This window comes from Papaver somniferum, chromosome 3, assembly GCF_003573695.1.
Source record: "Papaver somniferum cultivar HN1 chromosome 3, ASM357369v1, whole genome shotgun sequence".
Taxonomy (NCBI): Eukaryota; Viridiplantae; Streptophyta; class Magnoliopsida; order Ranunculales; family Papaveraceae; genus Papaver; species Papaver somniferum.
Window position 1 is genome coordinate 89,150,307 of NC_039360.1, and position 13,312 is coordinate 89,163,618.

The window sequence follows — 13,312 nt, forward strand, 5'->3', positions numbered from 1 at the left end:
TCTTTTGACCATTTCACAAATGAACTTGGTCCTGGTCTAATTATTCATAATCATGCAGGTGTCTATGGAGGAATCAGGGGAGTTATTCACATGGAATCCTAGATATTGAAGCAGGAGAGTGTATGGCAGTACAAGAGGCTTTAATTTGGGCAAACGAAAAGCAGCAACTTACAAAGGTTCATATTGATGCAGATGATAATGCTAAAGTGGTCATTGAATCCATCACAAACAACACTTTCCTGAATCAGTGGGAAAACAGAAACTCTTAAAGGAAACAAGACATTTAATTTCCATTTTTAGTTATTGTAGGTTTACTTATGTTAATCGTGATGATAATCAGGTAGCCCATGTAGTTTCTAAATCGGTAAGGAGTTGAATATTATGAGAACTTCTCTGCTGAAATATGTAGTCTTCTGGCAAAAAACAACAATTTCCTTTCAACTTAAGCAACAAAATTCTATTCTATCTAAAAAAAAATGTTTGATATACCATTATTCACTCACTTCGCTTGTTTTCAATTTTGATATGGCTCTGATGGGTCCTATTCTTCTTAGTGATTTGCATCTTAATGATTCATCCCATTGCCAATCCCATAGTCCACTGGAAAAGAAAAAGAAAAACATATTTACAACAAGCCGAAAATATAGAACACGCAATTGGGGTTTATGAATCAATATTCCCATCCTTAGAGTCATTTTAAGGTGTATTTTTTGGAGGCGAAAGTACTAACCTACCCTTTAAAACAAATAAAAATTAAATCAAACCTAAATCTATTCTTCTCATACTCCCATTCTCATTCCCATTCCCTTTTAAATTCTCTTCTCCTTCTCTGCCGGCTCCTCTCTTTGAGAACGATTTTTTTTCTCCATCATCGATTTCAACACGGTTTCATCGTTACTATAAAAATTTCTTCGGCGATTGATCGATTATATAAACATGACTCCTCAAAAGAAACCCAATCATCGATAATTTTTGTTTTAAAAGAACTAGTTTATGTAGAATAAAAATTATAACTTAAAATTTCCAGTTTTAGTCAATACCGGCGTTGTATTCATCATGAATACAACGTCGGTTTTGAGTACCGGCACAACTTTAGTATGAACACCATGCCGTTTAACTATGCCGATGTTGTTTTTAGTATGAATACTATGCCGAATTTAGATTCCGACATGCTTGATAGAAATCTATCAATGGTGCCATGCCAATTAGGTCCCTGCCGGCATGATATTCTTACTTTTACCATGCCGACACTGAGTTTTTTCAGGCGTAATAAAGGCGAATTCAATGAAAAAAACAAATTTAATACCTATACACGAGTAAACTTATATGTTCAGCTTTTTTACTTTCCTGCATCGGTTCTTCGCCTAAACCTTCACGATCATAAATAGCTTGATTTAATGTTGTTGCATCAACAAATTCAATAATACTCATTTATACTAATCATTATCAGACTAATCTATTAATTTAACTAAAAATGCTTAACTACTAAATATAATTAGTGAGGGTAAATTAGGATTTACATAAAATATATGGATAGGACGCCCATAGGGGTACCTGCGAATTACCATTTAAATCCTTATTTTATCTTATTTGCATATCCCAAATATTTTTCATATACCCTAATTGCACGTTCAAAATATATAATGTGAATCTTTATACATTTTTATGTTTTTTTTTTTTGCTCGGTAAATAGAAATATATTAAGAAAAAGGCAATTTACAAACTCTGCAAAGTAGAAGCCACCAAGCAGGGGGAAAAAGAAACACAACAAAGAAAATCAAAACCCAAGGAAAGACTAGGGAGGGTCAAAGAACAGACCTCTCCAGTTAGAAATCACATCATGATGCAAAAGATTTGTACAGGTTAAATTCTTAGCAGCCCAATGAAAAGCGCTGATTTTAGAATCAGCAATGATAGCCTCCACAGTGCGTTTCTTGCCATTAAAAGTGCGGGCATTTCTCTCGTTCAAAACGTTCCAACAAACGCTGGCAGGGATCCTCTTCCATATCTCCTTCCCATTATTTTGAGTGGCCACAGATGACCAGTTCTTAAACAAATTTAACAGGGATGAGAAAGTAGGAAACTGCACATTTGCTTGAGCGAAAAAGTAAGCCCAAACTTGTTGAGTGAACTGACAATTCCAGAAGAGGTGAGTACCAGATTCCAACACATTATTGCACAGAGAACATAAATTTGTTGCACAGAGAACATAAATTTCTTAGACTAGTACAGATTAGGTCAATTTAAATGTCTCAGTGAAAATTCTAACATAAGATGCTAAATAAGTCGTTACAAGCCAAAGCAAAAACACAAAATTAGCTTGATGTGGTCAAAGAATATCCTAATACACCTATGCCAATACACTACCACATTATCAAACTGCTGAAGGCAACTTCTTCCTACAATGCTTTTGGTGTGCAAACAAATGTCTTGTACGCAGTACGTAAAACCCTAGATTAAACGAGTAGAGTTTTGCAGTTTCTACCTAAAAACAAAATTTGGGTTTATTTGATTTGAATGCGAAATTTTTTATTTTTTTTATTATTAAATTTCTTTTTGTAAGAACGCGATAAATTCATGGGAAGTGTTGGCTTGTCCGTTTGATTAAGTTGCTCTATATGCTTGTTTTTTAAATATTGGATTCATCTCTGCCTGGCATTTGATAAGGAAACGCCAAAAACTCACCAGGCATGGGATTATTAAGCTTGTTTTGAAATTGGAGTGTACAGCGACTGCTCAACAAAATGGAGAAGTGACACCAAAATTTGAATGCAGTCTCAATGTGAAGCATACAAAATTAAAGCTCAAATGTGATGGGATCTCAATCAACAATTTCTGGCTAAATACTATGCACCTAAATTTTCATGATAACCAAAAAATTCTTCAAACGAAAACTCTGTCCTAAGTTGATTGAGCGTTTTAACACTTGATGCATGGAATGTAAACAAAACCTAGTTTGATTCAAATCTCGTATGTGTAAAGTAGGTGACATACGTTTACTCTGAAGTGGGAAAAAGAAGAATTCATATGGTCTCAAACTTAATCACGATCCACAGCCGCTGTAATTGACAATATGTTCTACCTTGAGTCTTTAAGCATGCATGACACTTACGGTGAGTGTTAGAAAACGACTTTGCGAAAAGCTACTCCTTCCGTTTTTGGAAAAGAGTTACTGACATAGTTTTATGCTAAAACGAAAACTGATAGTATCTTTTTTCCAGGACCGGAAAAATATACGAACTCCTCCGCCATTTATTTGCACAAAATCTACAACATGGAATAACTGAAATCCAACTTGGTTCCGTTACTCGTGTGTTTAACTAAACTTCAATACCACTAGACAATCTTAATATTTTCCGTCCCAGACAAATTAGTTGGTTTCAGACCTCAGAAGTCGTCGGGTATGTATACAGATCACCATATTGTGCTAGATATGTATATAACCTCAACCACACTTAGAATTAAAACTAATATATGAACGAGCTTCAACTATTCTAGTTGTAGTGTGGTCCATTTTATAAACCAATCTTTCGATATTATCTTCTAGAGTTGTGTATAAATCAATCTTTCAATATTATCTTCTAGAGTTGTTCTAATACTTGTTAATTTGTCAAATTACAGCAAGGTGTCCAAATGAAATTGGTTTTATACAGTCAAGAATCAAAATGGTCCTTCATAATCATTCTTAAGACATTTGCATTGAGACTTTATCAAGTACAAGATATTTTCACTAAAGAATAATCAATCTTGGCGGCAAGAAAATGAAAACAAAATTACATTAAGTCGACTAAGAACTCAAAAAAAGAAAAAAAAACCAAGATATTTGCTGAAAATTAAATGAACAAAACAAAATTAAGTTTTAAGTTTATATTTTGGCTCTACGCGAAACCTACACGGACACCGTTCAAAAGTTTTAAGTAATGGCCGTGATTGTTCAACCTTGATGTTACCATCCTTCCCACAAGTGGAGTGTCTAAAGATCAAATCCACTTGTTGTTATACAAACACAAAATTGGTTAAAAAGACCAAAATCAACAATTCCTGAGTGAAATGGACAGTTAAATTTTGATACTGTTTAAATGGACAAAAATGTAAAAATAGTCAGGATGTAACCAGTTTCATCGTGACCATTTTCAAATATTTTTTCTTATTTTTAATTTACACATGATGTATCCAGTTTCATCCTTGCTATTTTTTAAATTTAAGCTAGGATGAAACCAGTTTCATCATTACTATTTTTTTTGGCCATTTCACCCAAATTATTTTTTACTCGTCCATTTGAACCGTGATTTAAAAATATTTGGACAAATGACCCATTTTCCGTTATACAAATTGGAAAAATAAAGAGGTAGCCAAGTTTTGTTATTTATTAGTGTGATCATCACGAGTATTAGTAGTGGAGTGGACCACTTCGATTTCTACTTTCGTTGACTTCCAACTTCCTAGGAAACAAGTGTTATTAAAGTGGTTGAAAATTAAAAATTTAGTTGTGTTTATCGCTGGAAATGTAAATTGGGCCGTGGCAACACGTTTACGACATAACACATCACGTTAAAATACGAGCATAGCACGTGATTTGGCATAGCACGGACACAACACGTTGGCTTAGTGTGTTGTGTTGTACCAGCTAAATAGATACATCAGCACGGCACAACACGCGGTACAGTACCACACGGCGTGCGGAAAAAGCACGCCAAATCATGCATAAAATACATTTCATGCATATTTTATGCTAAGCACGTGACTTTGTGGGCTGGGCTGTGATGGTCTAGCACGTTTTCAAATTGCTTTTCAACAAATTAAAAAAAATGGCAAAGAGGCTTTTGTTTGGCCACGTAAATATCTAAAACCAGACCATCATGCATTAAATTGTTTAAGCTGCATGAGAATTGATTAATATTACAACTTACATGACAAAGACACGAATTGTAGCCCATTCGATCCCGTGTCCAAAAAGAGGAAATTAAGGTATGCATGATTTAAATCCAGGTTCGACGTATACTAAATACACATTTGGACATCAAAGGAGAATTTTCTTATAAATAGGACTCTCCTTGATCCTTATTCTCTCCTAAGTTCAACCCTGTCTAGATAGAGTCTAACTTGTGTGTTGAGAAGAGAAAAAAATGTCAGGTAGATCATCAGATGTTGTAATAGTATTAGATGATGAACATGATCAAAGTCATAATCGAGTTCACGATGAGGATGAAAGTATTACTATTAGTCATACTGATCAACTACCAATGATGATCAACAATACTAACGATTATGACGATGATGATGAGTTGAGGAAGAAGAATAAACGTAGTAATTCATGGCATAAACTAGGTCGTTGCGATTCACTTGAGGTTGAATCAGGCAAAGTTGGTAATAACCATCAGCATCATCGACATGGTCATGCCGGATCCAAGGTACGTATATACTTGTCATTTCGACGCATATTTTATAATATTCTCTCGGCGGTTCTCTTTAAAATTATTTATTTGCATAGGCAGTTGATTGGTCGACAATCTTGCACCTAGCTTTCCAAAGTATTGGGGTAATTTATGGAGATATCGGGACATCTCCACTGTATGTGTACGCAAGTACATTCACGGACGGCATCAAACACAATGATGACATCTTGGGTGTACTCTCTTTGATCCTCTATACGATTACTCTAATACCTGTCATCAAGTATATCTTCATCGTCTTACGTGCTACTGACAATGGCGAAGGTAATTGAAATTTCTTTTTCTTTTTCAAAATCTAAATTTTAAACCAAACGATTGACAAATTTGAGATTATAATCGTACAACGTGTCTATGTGTATGCAGGAGGAACGTTTGCGTTGTACTCGTTGATATGCAGGTATGCAAAGGTTGGTTTGATACCGAGTCAACAAGCAGAGGATCGAGACGTATCAAATTACCAGTTGGAGTCACCAAATGATGGTGGTGCTCGCAGGGCTTCAAACGTGAAATCTAAGCTTGAGAATAGCTTATTTTCAAAGTACTTCCTCTTATTTGCTACCATGCTCGGTACTTCTATGGTCATTGGTGATGGTGTTCTTACACCTTGCATCTCAGGTTGTTAACATACTTGCTTCTTCTCCGTTCTTATTGTTCGATCATCTGCCCAGGGATATACACTAGAAAATTTAACGATGGTTGGTTGGCTATAATATTCAGAATTATATCTTTATTGACTGCAGTTCTATCAGCTGTTGGAGGGATAAAGGAGGCTACATCATTTATGACAGAAGGTAATTAATCAACCACTGTCCTAATCACGGCGGAAGACTCCCTCTTCATTTCTGATTTATTTTCTTCTTTGTAAATGCAGATAGGATTGTTTGGGTGTCAATTGCAATCTTGATTTGCTTGTTCTTAGTACAAAGGTTTGGAACAGATAAAGTCGGGTACTGTTTTGCCCCATTGATTTGTATCTGGTTCGCGTTCATAGCTGGGGTCGGGCTTTACAATTTCATCAAATACGATCTCAAAGTAATCAAGGCATTAAACCCGAAATACATTATCGATTACTTTCAAAGGAACAAGAAACAAGCTTGGGTTTCACTGGGCGGAGTTGTTCTTGCTGTTACAGGTTAATTTTTCGGTCACAATTTAGAAATAGTACTTGAAATTTTGGTGATTGTGTGATTACGAATTTTGAAATATGTTGTGCAGGAACTGAAGCATTATTTGCTGATGTTGGTCACTTCAATGTTCTATCTATTCAAATAAGTATGTGCGCGGTAACATACCCTTCTCTCGTCTTGGCGTACATCGGACAAGCTTCTTATCTTCGTCAACATAACGATCAAGTTGCTAATACCTTCTACGAGTCCATTCCAGGTGAAGATTAGATCTTACATATAAAAATTGAAAAATGATTGGGCGTTCACCACTAAATTGTATTTGGCCTATGTTTTCAGGCTCTTTTTACTGGCCTATGTTTGTTGTGGCGGTTTGTGCTGCAATTATCGCCAGTCAGGCTATGATATCTGGGACTTTCTCCATCATTCAACAATCACTTTCGCTTGGATGTTTTCCTCGGGTTAAAGTCGTCCATACATCAGCTAAGTATGCGGGACAAGTCTACATTCCAGAGGTTAATTATCTTCTCATGTTAGCTTGTGTAGCAGTTACGGCAGGCTTCAGAACCACTGCAAAGATTGGGAATGCATATGGTAAGACAAACTTTATTAGATTAATCATATGTTATGCATTTTATGACATTCACAACTATGATGGAATCTAATAAGAACTTGATTGCAGGCATTGCGGTGGTGTTTGTGATGACATTAACTTCGTCATTTTTGGTGCTCATAATGATAGTGATATGGAAAACACATATACTCCTGGTCATCAGTTTCGTTCTATTAATTGGCTCAGTTGAACTTCTCTATTTAAGTTCTGTTCTCTACAAATTTGATCAAGGAGGATATCTTCCACTAGCATTTGCTGCAGTCCTTGTTACCATAATGTATGTATGGAATTATGTTTACCGGATGAAATACAACTACGAACTAAACCACAAAGTTTCACCGGAAAAAGTGAAGGAAATTACAGACAACACTAAATTATGTCGAATGCCGGGACTTGCTATGTTTTATTCAGAACTTGTTCATGGTATTCCACCCATCTTCGAGCACTATGTGGCAAATGTACCAGCATTGCATTCGGTTCTTGTATTTGTGTCCATAAAATCACTTCCGATAAGCAAAGTAGCAGCTGAAGATCGGTTCCTTTTCAGACGAGTCAAGCCATGCGAATTCAATGTTTTCCGATGTGTTGTCAGGTATGGTTATACTGACGTTAGAAATCAGCATGAATCTTTTGAGAGAATGCTAGTAGATAGCTTGAAAGGATTCATCGCAGAAGATTTATGGTTATCCGAAGTTGATTCCAAAAATGGAGTTCTTATTGAGAATCGTGGTGATCATGAAGATAATGCAGATGGTCATCGCAAACCAATAATAGAAAGGCAGTACGAAGATAAGGAAGAGTTGGAAATGGTGGAGCACGCGTGGCGTGCTGGGGTTGTTCACTTGATCGGTGAGAATGAAGTTGTCGCTCGAAAAGGGTCAGGCTTGGCTAAGAAGATCTTGATAAATTATGCCTTCAACTTCTTGAGGAGAAATTTGAGACAAAGTGAGAAGGTTTTTGAAATCCCTCACAAACGTCTTCTGAAAGTTGGAATGACATATGAACTTTAGTTCCTGCAGAGGTATAAACATATAAACAAGCTTGTCTCACTAGCTAGCATGTTAGAAACAGAACTACATATGCATGTATAACTGCTTTATTTATTTTCCATTGCCCAAGATCTTGATGTATGAAATGTTGTACAAGCTTAAAGGCTGTTGGGCTTAAATAATTATAAGAACAAGAATTCTAGGAGTATTCTAGTGAGTATGACATACGAAAATCTCTTTCTGAACTGTCATGTACAGGTCTTGTATGGATGATTCAACATATTAAATCAACCTTTCATTCATCAAAAAAAAAAAAAAAGTACATTATGTTGGACATTTGCAAATGGTTTTAAAAATAATACTCCCTCCGTCCAAAATTAATTAAGCTAGTTGTAGTCTGCACAATTTTTAAGGGAAGGAAAAAAGGGAGTATATTTAAGTGTTTTTTACAATTATGCCCTTATGAATAATAAATAGTAAAATTTAGAAATGATTTATCTCTTAAACTATACCTTGGTTTTTCGTAAACTTTATACCGTTGGAGAACATTTGAAAACATCTGCATAACGAATATAAACATGACTATCGAATTATACATATTTCTTATAGTAACAATAATCAATTAAAAGCGTAGTTTCAGAAAAATCCTCTTTGATTAGTGAAATAGCTCAATTATTTATGGGACAAAATTTAAAACCAAATATCTCAATTAATTTGGGACGGAGGGAGTATTGATTATGCTTGCCGGTACGAAGGGTCCATGGGATAGCAGTTTCTTAAGTGGATTGCAGTGGCAAAGCCCCCGCGTGTGTATATGCACAAATCCCTTCAGACTTCCTTTTTTTTTACTAAGTGTATAAGATATTTTTACTAAGTGTGTAAGCTAGGAATAAAGCACACACCTAAGTTAGAGAAGATATTGATGGTACTCTTATTGTTAATGAGCTAGTAGATTCTAGGCTCAAATCTAGTAGTCTTGGAATTATCTATAAGATTGACGTAGAGAAGGCATTTTACAGAGTAAATTGGAATTATATGAAGTTTGTGTTACGGTACTGCAAGTGACGCACAATGATTACGCGTTACAGAGTTGCAGGCCAACTCAGTACTCCGCCGTAATGGTGCAATGTGAAGCCATAATAGCGCAGCGTAAGCTATAATAGCGCAACGCAAGCCATAATAGCGGTATTACTGTATAGACTGTCAAGTGTCGAGAATGGCATAAACCCACAGGGCCAATGTAGTGCAAGTGCAGCACTACATTGTAAATACATTTGTCTAAGTGATGAAGCTTATTGGCCGCCACAATGAAGCTTCATTGAAGGATTGGCAAGACATGGCCAAAGTTGACAGATGCAACATGAGATGTTGGCATCGATGCATATCGATGGAATTGAGTTGGCCCAAGCTCAAGGATGATGCAAGAGTGAAGTATAGATCAAGAGTTGGTCTATGGCATTAGTTCAAGGCTGGCCAAAGCTTGAACAATCCAAACAAGTTGGTAATGCAAGAGTTTCATTGTTGTTGTCAAGCTAATTGGAGAAGTGAAGCATATATGACGCATGAGTAACTAGAGTGAGCTTAACGAGTTGGCCTCGATGTTTGAAGCATAAGGATTGTCCGTGCATTAGCTTAGAGTGATAAGCATGCAGGGCCAAGATGGATGGGCGTTGGAGCGAGGCAGAATTCAGTAAAGCACAACAGTTGTGCAATACGGCTCAAGTGACGGTTACAAGTTGGTTACGGGCTTTGCAAGCATTCCAATGAAGTGAGACAAGATAGAACGGTTATAAAATGAGTTTCTTACCATGTGGAGTGTTCATAACCACCAAGAACATATGTGGCATCCGTTGGCTTGACAACACAAAAGGTGGCAGTTGGAAAAGCAAGCTGGCGGTTAAGGAAACTACATGATGGGACACATGGATGTTCCATGCGTGTGCAAGTGTTGTGCACGGTTTTGGCTAGTGAGTTTGCTGTATAAATAGTCCTAAGGAGTGGGAAAATCAGTAGGCTTACATAGGAGAGTTAGTCTCATGTTTGAGAGAGTTATGCATTCACCAAGAGGGTGAATGGCCTGTTTTTGGTCCATGTGATAGACGAGTTTTGTAATCTTCCTTTAGTGCAATAAAATGGGTTTGTTGCAGTAATCTTTCTGTTTATTGTGTTGCTGATTTGTGTGAGTTAATCAATTGGTTTGATGCATGGCAGAACCTCTTATGCTTATGGGGGCATGAAGAGTTAGAGAGAAAGAAGAAAAGACTTCCGTTGTGCAAAGCCTTATGAGTGAAGGCAGATGCATACTTTGATGCAAGTATGCAAGGCTGAGTGATTGTGGGTGAAGATGATCCAGTGAACCACAATCATTGTAGGTCATGTCCCATGAAAATTTTAGGCGATTAAATGGGCATGTGACAGCCGGTATCATAGCTGTGTTAGGGGACACAGTTTGCTGATTTTTCTCTCTTTTACTCAAGTTGGTATCATTTGTTTGTCAAATTCAGTGAAGAATTGTTTAGGTTTCACTGGTATGGAGACTAGAAGAAGTTGGTCTTGTGTGGAAAGATCAATTGGAAGGAACTTTGAAGCTTGATGTAGCGGCAGGCCATGAAAGTTTATGACAAAGGTGTCAAAATTCCAGCCCAAAGTGTTAGATGAATATGCAAGAATCATTGAAAACCGGGTTTTCAAGTGATGTCATGACAAAACTATGGAGTATGCTGACTTATATGGTGCAAGTCAGGTGTTGAAGTCCATGTTTCTCACAAGTATACGAAGATGATGCATTAGGAATGCATATCTTTGTGGTGTTATCAGTAGCGAGTACATTACAAGTTGTAATGGGAATTTTGCGAAAATTCCTGAACTCAAAGAAGTTGATGGTCTTTGCAGTGGCAAAGTAGATGAAAAACATGTCTATGTGATAGATTGAAGGTGTTTTTATCATAGCCAGTTGGATGGAAGATTAAAGTTATCTCTCTCGAATGCATGTACCTTGGTGGTAATGCAAAGTATGGTTGCGAACAAGCATTTTTGTGGCAATGTGATGCCATAAAAGAAGGGATGACCAATTCTTATATAGCAGAAAGCTTATTGAAAGGATGAAGAAATAAGCGCAAGTTAGGAGAAAACCGATACACCACGGTCTTGCGTTTGCTGATTTGTGTGAGTTGATCAATTGGTTTTATGCATGGCAGAACCTCTTATGCTTATGGGGGCATGAAGAGTTAAAGAGAAAGAAGAAAAGACTTCTGTTGTGCAAAGCCTTATGAGTGAAGGCAGATGCATACTTTGATGCAAGTATGCAAGGCTGAGTGATTGTGGGTGAAGATGATTCACTAAACCACATTCATTGTCGGTCATGTCCCATGAAAATTTTAGGCGATTAAATGGGCATGTGACAGTTTGCTATGTAGAAAATGGGTTTTAGTCGAAAATGGTGTAAATGGATGAAATGTTGTTACCCAACTGCTAGTTCTCAGTATTGATAATTGGTTATGCTTTTGGTTCCTTTGGTAGTTCAAGGGGTGTGAGACAAGGTTGTCCAATTTCTCCTTTACTCTTCAATATTGTTATGGAGAGTTTCTCAAGATACATTGATAGAGATACTAATCTTAATTTCTTTAATGGTTTTTCAGTGGTTGAAAAAAGGATGGTGGTTAATCACTTGCATTATGCTCTTGACACTATCTTTTTTGTTGATAACAACAAAAAAGAGCTTATTAAATTGTTCTATATTCTTCTTTGCTTTGAGTATATTGCAGGTCTGAAAGTAAACACTGCAAAAACCAGACTCATTGTTATTGGTGCCAATATTCCTCACATTGATGATTGTCTAAGGAACTGGGTTGTTCTACTGACAAGATTCCTTTTATGTATTTGGGTATGCCTTTAGGGGCTAAATCCTCCTCCAAGCAAATTTGGGATCCTGTCATTGCTAGGTTTGATGTTTATCTCTATATGTGGAGGCAAAGTACTCTAACTAAAGTTGGTAAACTTGTTTTGCTCAAATGCATTTTTACCACTCTGCCAATGTACTACTTTTCTCTCTTCAAGACACTTGTTTCTGTCATAAATGTATTAGAAAAGTAAATCTGGTAGCACTACTTCTCATCTGATAAACTGGAAGCTAGTTTGTTATTCTAAAGAAAGAGGTGGTTTAAGTGTTCTCAATCTAAAAATCATGAATATGGTTCTTCTATCCAAATGATGCTAGAGATTTGGAGTTGAGAAATCTCATATCTGGTGCAAGCTCATAAAGGAGAAATACAGACAACAAGACTCTTTTTGGGTTCCTAGCTAGTAAGGTATTATCTCCATATGGCGTTTCTTGTTGGAGAATTATTGATGAAAATAGTCATCAATTGATCTCTAAAAATTCAACTATTTACTTGCATTCAGGACTGTTAGAGCAGTGCTTGGTCGAACTCGCATGCGTTGATATCTCAAGCATGTTTGTCAATCTTAGTGATCAAAACTATAAGTTTTGATTTCTAGTCTACTTATAGCTAAGTCTCGGACTAGGATAGAAAGTGTAGTTGAGCTCAAGACTCCATGGCGATCATCATGCAAAGACGAAGAACTACTCAAGGAACTGGTGGAACTTCATCGACTAAAAGGTATGTGGAGACTTGAACTTATCTATCACTCAAAAGTCTATTTACTCTATCTCCTATCTTGAGACAAAAGTCGTTTTGCTATATAGACTTTGATTATACGCATTTGCTATTTCGAGCCGAGTTTATCTCGCTTATCTATTTCTCGAAATATGTGTTGGTAAACTTTCGCTTTGGACAAGTTCATCTTTACTAGTGACGAAAGTCATGATACGTTTCAATTACTTGAAAATGGCTTTGACGATGGTTTGTGAATAACAATCATATAACGTCCTCTAAGAATGTTTCAATTATTGAAATGAGAGTTTAGATTATATAACCATGGTTGGATATAAACATTGTGAGGAAACTCATACATGTATAAGTCCTTATTCCTTGAACCAAAGTATGCGTACTTTGCTGCTCAGGAAAACCGGAACAAGAGTCCGCGTACCAAGTCCGTGAACCAAGTCCGCGTACTGTCGGAAGTTCTCATACCGAGAATTTCTGTTGGAGTTTGTGATTTGAAAATAAACTT

The 13,312-nt window shown here is 36.5% G+C and overlaps 1 protein-coding gene across 1 annotated transcript; it reads left to right on the top strand.

Annotated features, from left to right (window-relative positions):
- The first annotated feature begins 5,091 nt into the window (after nucleotides 1–5,091).
- On the top strand, nucleotides 5,092–8,399 carry LOC113356763 (potassium transporter 5-like). The gene is made up of 8 exons (XM_026599971.1): nucleotides 5,092–5,411; nucleotides 5,492–5,717; nucleotides 5,817–6,068; nucleotides 6,194–6,244; nucleotides 6,325–6,585; nucleotides 6,669–6,836; nucleotides 6,917–7,171; nucleotides 7,260–8,399. Exons 1-8 carry the CDS (start codon nucleotides 5,127–5,129, stop codon nucleotides 8,198–8,200), a joined length of 2,439 nt encoding a protein of 812 aa, XP_026455756.1. The 5' UTR covers nucleotides 5,092–5,126; the 3' UTR covers nucleotides 8,201–8,399.
- The last annotated feature ends 4,913 nt before the right edge of the window (nucleotides 8,400–13,312 follow it).

Bases quoted from the DNA above. Each gene is read 5' to 3' on its own strand.
- LOC113356763 (XM_026599971.1), top strand. From the start codon at position 5,127: ATGTCAGGTAGATCATCAGATGTTGTAATAGTATTAGATGATGAACAT. The intron at 6,245-6,324 runs GTAATTAATCAA...TTGTAAATGCAG, and splicing joins TACATCATTTATGACAGAAG to ATAGGATTGTTTGGGTGTCA. The intron at 7,172-7,259 runs GTAAGACAAACT...ACTTGATTGCAG, and splicing joins AAAGATTGGGAATGCATATG to GCATTGCGGTGGTGTTTGTG.